Below are 11,714 nucleotides of genomic sequence, written 5' to 3'. Positions count from 1 at the left end.
ATAGTATAATCCCAAAAAATTTACGAAATGTACCACATTTTACAAAAGGAACAATGCTGATCCTCAATGAAAGTACACAATGTCATCGTCTCAATTGGTGATCTTCCAATCTGTAAATTACTCACCACAAATTACCGATCATCCAGCTAATTTGATCTGTCAAACAGAATCGCGATATCAAGCGTCGAGCGTAATCAGTTACCTTGCTAATTATGTCACCTGTTATATAGTGTTAATAGCTCAATCCATCAAACACGATATATTGATGCCATTTTGAAGCAATGATAAAAATATTTTAACGTAGAATTACTTGTGTAAAATATTAGGCAAGATATGTTTAATTTCTACTTAACTACTAAACATACTTAGCTAATAAACAGTCTTTAGTTCATTAGATAATTGTCAGTCATAAAGATAGTTTAAATACATACAATTAAATACTCTTATTTTTCACTTGATTTGAGACTAGCTTAATAATATGCTTCTGACATCAGTTCAATTTCCCTATAATTAATCTCAGCGTATGCCAATGTATCACTTAATGGACTGACTTTAGTTACATATGCAGCTGTTCTATTGAATGTTAACCGAAGTATAATCATCGAGTAGCAACTAGTGTTTGAACAATAAATAACGTTCGACTTCAGTTAGACGGGAAAAAATGACGAACACTCGAGACGCACGCGAGCTCATTCCGATCTCCCGTGACTTTCTTTCCCGGTTCCCAAACGTACCGTGGCTCGCGCACACCGCCAACCTCGATGGGAACACACGCGAACGTAAAACCTCTAAAGTAAAAAGCGGCAAGCACCGTTCCCTCGACGAGCCGATTAAATACAGTTAACCGGCAGGGAATTCTGATTCTTTTCTTTATATGCGAGCCATGATATGTAGCTCCGGCAAAAACGAGTGGAATCCGACCACGACGTGGAATGCCAAACAATATTGGAATTTCATTTGATCCTTATGATCTTCATTTTACGTGATATTGACAAAATGATCGATAAATTTCAATTATAAAATATTAATTACATATTTTTTTTTTATACTAGAATGCAATATTATAATTATTATTAAGAAACCCAGCGAACTTGTGTTCATTTGATGCAAATCGAAATCCCGTACGAAGGTGATTCTTCTAATTTGCTTTGATGGAATAGTAACAATATCTGTTGCATGAAGTTTAATGCATAACTCAACGAACAATAGACAGTAAAATAGTTAATGCCTCTAATAATAGCTGGTTTCGTAATCGTAAACGGTGATCATAATGGTACATACTCGCATTCAGAAATCTGAACATTATTGAAGCATGAAGGAAGATTATAATTGTTTACAATGATTTTCTGTCCAGGTAAGGAAACAAGTTCGTAACGACGTAGTAAAAATCATTAATAAATCATATCGTACACGGATGTCGTTTAACGAGATATCAGAAATATGCATCGATTTTAAAACAAGAATGCATCAAGTAGATTTTATCATTAATTTATTACTAGTTTAGAATGTAAATATACACAAGTCTATTGTTATAGTATATCATGGAAACACTAGCACTAACTCAAAGTCAATCGTGATTCCACAAGAACACTGGACCAAATTCTCGGAAAAGAACACTCACCGAATTCCAAGTGGCTGTTCGTATGGTTTGATTCGGGCCTGTTTGGGACGAGGCTAGGACAAGGCCCATTGTTCCCTACACAAGGTCTTTGTTTCCCGAGCAACGGCGTGCTCTGCTCGCGCGCCGGGTAGTCCTCGGCCATCGCCCGAAAAGCTCTAAAGCGACGTGCAACGGTTCGTTCCGTTTTAACGTGTTAACTGGCCCTCTGGGGTAGAGGTTGACTAATGACGGGTGGAACGCGAGGAAAAGGAAGCCACGCGGCCGCAGCAACATGAGACGCGGCGCGAAAGCCAGACCCGGCCGATCCGATGCCGGCGAGTGCACGAGAACCAAAGAGAGCCAGCAAACACGGACACAGCGGAACGAATGTGGAAAGAGAAGCGAAGACGAGAGAGCGACGGACTGACCGGTTTTATTGCGGATCAAACGACCGACCACGCGTTCAATTCTTTTGCCAACGCAACGCGTCTGCATATGAGGAACGCGCGTAAATGCAAATCCGACGGCGCGACGCTTACTTGTCAACCTTGACACTGGGCGACAGCCATCGAGACAGTTGTGGTCTATTCGTTTTTGCGAGGGATACGCCCTGAGAGACAACTTTAACCCCTTGCGATTAAAACGTCACTCACGTTCGTGTACATAGATATTTGTAAATCAATCGACTTATATATAATTGGATAAATTTTGTTTGAACCGGTACTGACCACTGTGGAACGCATTTAGAAAATAATTGGATTTAAGAGTACAAAGGGCAATAACCTTTTACAAATGAAGCTATCATTCATCTTTATAAGTCACATCAATATAAGCAATTATGGAATCAACTATGGAATATGACTAAACTGAATTTTAACGTATCAATCAATTGGGATTAGATTACATAACCATTTTGTCATATTCAATTATATATTATTTAACAAATATTTCAATTATTAAACATTTACTGTCTGATCATAGAATTAAAATGAAACATCCCGTTCATATATGACAAAAATAAATACTTTAAAATAATCTGAAAAGATCAGGAAATGCTACAACACTATAATCGATAATTAAATGGAACTCGTTTAAAATTAGCTTCAGCAAAATTCAAACGAATACAAATGTCAAATTTTGTTTGAGAGAATCGCGTTTACGTCTGTGTAGGTTGAAAAATCTGCTTCGAGAATCGTAGCGTAAAGTCGTGTAGAAGGAGTAGCTAGTCGCGTGGAGTGTGCTCGATGAAGCCGAGCGTGCAATTCTTCAGAGACGGCTGGATGCCGCCACGCTTCACGAAATTAGACGCAATTCTACGGGGAGGCTCTTGCCTGAGCGCGAGGCTGTTTTTAATTGAGTGTTCTACAAGTTACCAGCAAAGTGGGAAATTTGACAACCTGCGTCTACCTATATTCATCAGATATTACCGATGATATTACTAATTAAATGTTGACAGATTCAATTATTAATGATTCACATTTAGTATTGTTATTATTAACATTGTTTCACATGATGATTGCTACTTTATAATATTCTGTCTACTCTATTTAAATGAATTGACATTATTTGTATCGACGTTCTATAAATTATAACAAAGCTTAAAGTTTTACAATAATTTGATAATTTTTTATCAAAGGAATGAACGAATGATTTATAAGTTGAATATTCTAGTCAAAGTTTTAAGTAGAAAAGAATGTACGTTCTACTGTTTGTACAACTACGAGCTCTTATCTACATACATATAACGGTGTGACATTATTTGCATGCCTTTGACAATTTATGGTACTTAACTCTCCTTTTCTTTTATGATTTGGAATTTTATTAATTGATTCAAGTATCAAAAATTCTTGTAGCATATTCATTATACAAAATATAATAAATTCCCAAAATTCAGTAATAATGAATTAAAAGATTTTTACGTTCATGTCGTTTTTTTTATCAGTAGATTTTATTAAAAAACGTTACCAGCACATAACAGAGAGGAAGTTCGAATTCGTTCGTCGTACGAACGCAATTGTTGAAAGTATCCTGCCTCGTACGATATTCAAACGATCAGATCAAAAGATAGAGCAATTTCCATCTTCGACGTATCGTGCATCGAGAAAAGGGTACCAGCGAAAACATTTGCTGGGAAATCAGAAGTCGTAAATGGAGCGACTTTAACCGAGAAACCGAGTGCAGGCATTACCGTCGCGAAATGTTCTTTTTCCGGTTTGCTTTGTAGGACCGAGGCTCCGTGATAGATAATTGAAAATCCCGGAAGAGAAGGGAAGCGCACGAATTATCTCATCCGAGCGGGAATCGGCGGAGAAAATACGAGCGGAGCTTCTTAACCACGAATCAACGCGTTTTTTCATCTTTTTCTGCGTAACGTTTAATTAGACCCAGCCTCAATGGTCTTTAATTGTACGAGCGTGTGTTTGTTCCCTACGTGGCGTGAGTACGAATGCGCGATAACGAGGCGATAGGTGAATGATTCATGTTCCTTGCAGGGACGTTGATACTCCCACAAAAGTGTTGATCTCGCTCGAGAGGCTATTAATTCTCGTCACGCTATTAGTAAATTATAGTAATTTTATGTTTTGTAATTTACTTTTCATCAGTTTATTTTACACGATGAAAATCGATAATTATTTCAATTACCTGAGTTATGTTTCATTAAAAAAAATCAAGAAATTTGTGAAGAATTCATCATTTTTTTAAAATATATTATTGTTAATTAATTATATATAGAACTGTTATACAACGTTTAATACAACTGAGAGAAAATTAATGTACAGTAATTTAATTTGAATTCATTGACTTCATACGCGGTAACGCGCACCGTTCATTTCATCGAATGAAAAAATTTTTCATTCTAGTTCGCCCCGGGCGACTCCTTGCACTCCTTGGCACCAATTGAACATTTTTCACAATAAACAACTCGAAATATTGGAATTCATTGTAGAAAAAAAATTCTTTTTTTCACAATGGAAACGTACGAGGTTGCGCTTGCGATAGTTGATAACGACGAAAAATCATTTACGTCGTAAACGTTCGAACGTGATTTAATGACGATTTATTGAAGTGTAAGCGAGAAATATTCTCTTAATGATATCCAACCACGAGAACCAGTAATGTTAATCGCCTCTTATGAAACAAATAATCCGCGCACAGAAAACGTGCCTGCATGATTCACTATATTCGATAATTATATAAATATACTCGCTTCACGATTTTGCATTCATTATTCCATCATTATCACGTCGTCGCGTTGATGATGTTCATCAAAGCAAAATTCTAAATCTTTTATAATCTTAATAACTGTTCACTACTTCCAATTAATACTTGTTCTATTAATAATACATTTTTTAAATAATTTTTTTCGATAAAATTGCGATTTCTAATATAATACAATGCTTTTAAGAATTTTTGCTGAAGCGAAATTTCGTTTATAATTTTCGCTTTGACACGATGCTTGAAATAAACACTGCAGAGTGGAATCCCTCTTCTTTTCATCTCGCTAAACCACAAGGGAACCGCGGTCTGTAACTGTAACCAGAAACGAAGCTACCGCAAATATGCCGACACTTCTAGCAAGCGTCGAGCGTTTCCTTCTGGATTGTTTCCAATCGCGAGAATCGACGGGAACGCTGCTTCGAATAAACGGCGATTAATATCCGGTACGAAAGCTAAGAGCCCAAAGAACTGGTAAAATTGTACGGATGTAAAAAGGAGACGACTGTTAATGTAGTCGAAGCAGTCGGACGAACGATTAAAGAGTAGAGAAATAATTAAGATCGAAGAACAAGCTGATCTTTTCCGAACGATAAAAAATAAATAGAAGAGAAGATACAGCAGAAGTTTAAATAGCATTAATCACTTAGGAAAAAGCAAAAGCGACTATACGTACATTTTTAAATACTCCTACTTTTTCATTTTTCAAATTCTTGAAAAATGCTTTAAATAAAAATTGTAAGCACTGACTGTTTCTACAAGAAAAATTTTATGAATTTTTCTTCTAACTCCAGTGTTTAACGAGTTACGTACGATTAATCGACATTTTATTTGTACCAATAAAATCCGGTCGTTCCCACCGTCGAAACAGCAAAGTTTTGCAAAAAAAAAATCGTTTTCCCTCAAGTACTCCTAAACCGTTGGAGATACGGGGAAAATATATAGGACGTTTTTTGTACCTGACAACTAAAGCTACAACTTTTTTCGGAAACATTTTTTGCCAGCTTCGATAGTTTACGAGTATTTGGAAAAAAACGATAAAGAAGTTTATTGCAAATTACTCGTTAACTATTAACGGTAAAAAAAAATATTTCCCACAAAACTTGTAGCTCTCGACGGTACCTACAATTTTCGTTTCAAACATTTTTCGCTAGTAACAACAGGAAATTTTTTTTTTCTCAAGATTTCGAAAAATGCTTCAAATAAAAGTCGTAGGTACTGCTATTACCTGCAAGAAAAGTCGTATACAATTTTTTTCTGTCTCGAATAATTTAGGACTAATCGAATAATTATTTCGTTCATCAGCAATTATTTGTTAACAAGTGGAGTTAAAAGGAAATTTCATACGACCTTTTTTTTATCTGACTACTAAAACTACATACCAATAACAATTGAGTCTGTTTACCCCAGCATGTGGTTTTACCTTTCAAATTAGAGTGGTAATAGCCTTGTTACGCGCATTCGTATTAACAAATGACTGGTTCAACGATCATTTTTATGATCATTTTAATGCGAACCCACATACTAATTACGTGTATTTCAAGTTGATTTGACCGAAGCTGTTTTTTGTGAACATAAAAATATCTAATTGTCAAAATCGTTTTATTACACATTATTACTGTTGTTATCTATAGCAATTTTCTTTATACCTTGACCAATATTCAAATATTCACTATTATTTAATGTATTGCTCATTGTCCAATTCAGAACGATTAAGTAAGAACTATCCACATTGAGTTTTTCTTACATTTTTAACATTACTTGGTCATTTGTCACTTAATTGAACCATCGTAATTAGTACATCCTCTCGATTAATTATTTCGACTTATCCGTCATCGTAACCTTGAAATACTGTCTCATAGGTGTGGCAAAAAAATATTAAACTGTTACCGCGTCGGAGATGTAATAATTTGTTGGCTGGGGGAGGGGGAAATTCTGTGTTTCATTCAATGAGTCCTATGTATCCTCTGCTCTCAACTAAGTGGAAGAGAGTGGGTGTTTTAAGTATAGGTGTAATTATCGTCAACTCTTTTTTTTGAAGTGACATCGTTCTTTTAAAGATCACTTTTCAACCATAATACATAAACAAACGATCATTGATAAGGCAACTGGAAAAGCGTTTAGAATACGAATATGCCAATTACGAGGAAGCATAATTAACTTCGTAATAAAGTAATTAGCGAAGCTAATTTGTATTCAATCACTAATATTTATTACTGAGATATTCATGTAAAATCTTGTGCTTCGTTCTGGATGTAAACTGTGGTACAAACTGTACAATTAAACTTCCAGTGGAGAACCTGTATACTTAATCAACACAACAAATCTAATTTTCGCGAACTATATCCTCTGATTTTCATTAGGTTGACGTACATATGAAATGCTGTTTCTTCAAACAGATTTAAACCTTGTATGCCATGTATTTCATTCAAATAATTTATATAATATTCATAATAGTGGATGATGAGATAAACCATAATTGTAACTTTAGAAACAAAATGAGATTTCATATATGCCAAGCTAATGCAATTATAAAACATAATTTCTGGACTACGGATTTGATGCATTTATAGAAAATTTGCAGAAGATATAAAGAATGTTTGCAGGTACAAAAATATGTAGATGCTCTTCCATGACAACAATATATTAAATATTATTCATTGCATTATTTAAAAAATGGTAAATTGGTAAAAAAATATAATTTATAACATTTCTAAGTAAGAGAATATGATAAACTGACCTGTGTCGGCTACGAAATCGGTGATGAGCAATGTCTCGTCGTCTAGAGCAGTGACGAGGCTGTCCGTGCAAGTGTTGGTGTTCTCGATGCTGATCTTGATGCTGTCATCTTTGTTAAGCCGTGGATGATTGTTCGCGGCGGGGTTATTACCGGCGTGGCAGTTATTGTTGTTGTTGTTGTTATGGTTGTTGTTATTGTTGTTGTTATTACTATTGTTGCCTCCCCCTCCTCCACCGCCGCCTCCCTGCTGCTGGCCGAGGTGGTGATGGGGTGAACGAACGGATTCGGCGCTGCTTGTGTGCAAACTGACCCCCGTTGTCGCTCTTCCGTTCACCAAGCGTAGACTCGGTGCCCGTCGACCTCCACCTCCTCCTCCACCCCCACCAGCGCTGGTCACGGAACGGCCGCCACCGCCGCCACCCTCGCCCTCCCTGAAAAACATCATCGGTTCGATTCCTCATTCAACTCGCTCCGTTTCCCATCATCGAGATGCTTTTATCCGTACCATCCGTGTATTATACAATCTTTATACGTGTATATGTACGCATGTTGCCTAGCCATCGAGCTAAGCGTGCGGAGAACGGCGTCGGACGGTTTTCATGGTGGATCGTGGACGCGGACCCGGATGAGTATTGCAATGGACGTGGAATGGATTGCGATTTCAATTGGAAAGGATCGGGATTGGTATTGCGTCGATAGTCTTGTTGCTCGAGGTTTCACGGAGATTCGGACTCTCTCGAAGCATTTCAGAAATACAGTAGCACAATGTCATTGAACTGCATAAAAGTGGAAAAGCTAAAGATGTTTATATAGGTGCATCAATTTTCAAGATCACACTACTTCTAAAAAAATTTTCCAAAATGCTAAAGCAGTAAAGCACGTATCAGAAATATTATTTCAGAATAAACAATTGTAGAGCATTCAGAATATAAAAACGGATCGATCTATTATGAATATCATTCCAGGATAAGAAATAGTTATAAGAAATTGAAAAATGTTACAAACCTCTTGAAAATAATTTTAATTTCATTCAATTAGTTAAATATGAGTGAATTATTGTGTGAAGCGTAAGCAACGAGGAACGCATAAATATCAATGTGAACAGTAGCGAAAAAGAGAGCGAGACTGAGAGTGATTCTTTCTTCGAGTTCAAGGCGACGAACAACCTTCGAGTAGGTGTGGTTTCAGTTTCAATAACCGTACCGTCTGACTTTTATAATTCGAGTCTGGTTTCAATGCTCTGCGTGCGCGACATACGAAAGGCAGGTAACCTTTCTTGGAATCGAAAGCCACGTTTACAATTCAGGAAGTACTACAGAACGTATCGGCAAAAATGCGCTTCGCGTGTCTCTGTAGCGAAGTTTAATCAATGAAGTGGTGTAGTTAACATAATATATGTAACCGAGAAAACGATTTACGTTGGACTCGTTCATGCATCGTATTCATGCAGATCGTATGGGTTTATAAATTCATATAATCGGTTTCGCAATTCTTCGTTTGTTTTGGTAAAATTACGTGACTTTTGTTTTAAATAAGGATTTTAAAGAAGGATTATTATTATTCATTTACTTTTAATATCTGATTTCCTCTTGTTCGTTCTTTTTAATAATGAACAGCATGCTAATTTCAATTTTTGGATATGAAAAAGTTTCTCACGCGTGTAGAAAACCGATCTGTTTAACAAACGGCCAGTGAATTCGTTTACGAAGGAGGGAATACCAACACGCATATCTTAATTGTGATCAGTACACACAGACACGGTCTGGATTTCAGATAGGTAGTTGTATCGTCAGAGTGCTCGCTGGCAAAATCGACCTCGACCATCGTTCTATTCCTTGATCTTTCTATCTCTTAGGATCGTCCTTGCGATATCCTGGACACGCTTGCTTATCGCGGCGTTTAATCGACCCTGACAAATTGCTACCCGATTGATCCTTTCTGAACGGTTTACTCACGGTAATTGAAATGATTAATGGAGTGATATACCTGCTATACGTCATACTTCGAACGGTAGCTCCGAAATTAGGATTCTGTATTTAAAATAGACACAGTATATTTCTTATGCATTTATTGATTTCAATTTCTAATTAATACTTGCTTTACATGAAACATATTTAAGTAATATTAAAGTTAAATAAATAAATAAATAAAACAATTTAGTAATAAGATAAAAGATCGTGTTAATAAAAACATTAAGAATTCTCCAATTCCTGCAAACACGTGACTCGTACATTTAATATCGAGTTAATGCCGAAGAGATTTGAAAACTAAGGATACTTAAAACGATTTACGATTTCAGTACTTTACTATCGTCTCGAAGAGTGCTCTTAAGAACAAGCAATGGAATTAGTTTCCACGGTTCTTACAATTCCGAACATTCTTTCCACAAACTTTCACGAGGTTTTTCTAAAAAATTCGAAGCGTCCCGGGAACGGTTGTCCAAGAGTAATCGACGTAGGACAAGAAAGGGATCTTATCGATGAAAGCAGATCAGGGTGAGAAGACGAGGTACATTGGGCATAATGACCCCAGGTAGCTGCTATCGACAGCTCGTTTCGTTCCAAACGATTTCTTCTAGGGTTAACCTTGCCCCCTGATCACAATAGCACATAAATATCTCCCAACGGTGTTCTAACGGTTGGGTCAGGTTGAAATATAATGGAAAATGATTATAAAATAGTATAACGTATATTAAGTAGTGTTTATCGTATATCAGAATATTATTAATAGACTGCGAATTTGTATATGACTTACAATCAGCGAAAGGAGTACGTCAGAGTTGACAACGCACAACATAAACGAAACTTTCGGCTAATCATTATATCGTGCATCCTACCAGAAATGCTTGTTGGCTAAGAGCCTATAAACTGAATGGCACAGGGATAAGGGCTTATCTCAATCATCCCTTCGACACTTGGTCGAACAACAGTACGCCAGAGTCAGAGTCTACAATACATTAACGAAGGAGAGTCCGAGCGAGTACCTAAGAAATATTAATGTTCGAGTAGCCTGAGGCATTCAACAAATGTCTTTCGATAAATCCTGTAGATAAGTGCCTGACTGATAATTGTGCCTCCTGACAGAGAAGAATTAGTCCGTCACCCCTAATTTAAGGATGCAGCTCTTAATATTTCATGTATTCTTATACATCCTTTATATCATGTGCATATTTATTTTTTCTATAAACGCATAAGATCCGTATTTTAATTAGTAATATAAACACTAGTAATTGATTGTATGCATAAGAATTGAATACATTGATTCACGTGAAGGGAAGGCCATTATTCCAACAAATTATTTATTGTGACATTCCTTAAGCCGTCTAATAAATCAACCGGTGGACAGGAAAATAATCGCGGATAATCTTCGAAGAGAGTACACGCATACGCATAACGCGGCAATGCCGTTCAATTCTCTGAGGTCAGTTTCAAGTGCGGCAATGAATATTTATTAGCACTAAATCAAGGGACACCGGGCTTCTGGGCTCTCGGAATACAAATCGCCACGCGCGTTCGCCTCTTGCAAATGCGACCATCAATTTCTTATAGGCAGGAGTAGGCTGGGGCGGAGAAGGACGCGGTGTTATTACTATATCTGGTACAAAACACTCGTGCATTTCGGCCTTCCCTTCACGTGAATGAGCCTCGTTAAGTATGTCAAAGAATGTCGGGTAATCCCAGTTGGGACAGGAAAAACCTTGCGTGGAACTGAATAATAAATCTATAAAGGTGAGAATCAATGATTGCGTTTGATTGCGTTGGCTGTTCTATTGTTGTTTATGTAAAATACTTTGATGATTGGGTACCATTGGCGAAGCAAACCACAAAGTAAGGAAACCCCCCTTGCACAATGTTACGCGCGGCATTTAACAAGCCTCGTGAACCGCCCGATGAACCGAACTTAATTTCACTTTCATTGAATGCGAGGAAACCTCGCGTTGCGGATAAATTCGCAAATTAATTCTATTGGCTACGCGCGTCGCGAGATGAATATGGCCTCGCGCATTTATTGAACCGCGCGTCGCGTCGTGCCGCGTACGATCATTCTGCCGCGAGTGTCACGCCGAAAAGCCGCACTTCCAATTTCTACCTGCGAGCTTAGTTAGATGAGCAACAGGAATCTGAAAGTTACTTCATCACAAAATCATACATATTGTTT

The 11,714-nt window shown here is 37.1% G+C and overlaps 1 protein-coding gene across 4 annotated transcripts in view; it reads right to left on the bottom strand.

Annotated features, from left to right (window-relative positions):
* Ih (hyperpolarization activated cyclic nucleotide gated potassium channel Ih) overlaps positions 1-11,714 on the bottom strand; it is a 136,604-nt gene that overhangs the window by 52,127 nt on the left and 72,763 nt on the right. For all 4 annotated transcript variants that reach the window (XM_026813328.1, XM_026813346.1, XM_026813336.1 and 1 more), the window contains one exon: positions 7,557-7,987. In XM_026813328.1, the coding sequence (XP_026669129.1) occupies positions 7,557-7,987 (431 nt within the window). The remainder of the gene's footprint in view (positions 1-7,556; positions 7,988-11,714) is intronic.

Source organism: Ceratina calcarata, unplaced genomic scaffold (genome assembly GCF_001652005.2).
Source record: "Ceratina calcarata isolate Rehan_Ccalc_2016 unplaced genomic scaffold, ASM165200v1 scaffold117.2, whole genome shotgun sequence".
Classification (NCBI taxonomy): domain Eukaryota; kingdom Metazoa; phylum Arthropoda; class Insecta; order Hymenoptera; family Apidae; genus Ceratina; species Ceratina calcarata.
This window is presented reverse-complemented; position numbering and strand designations above follow the sequence as displayed.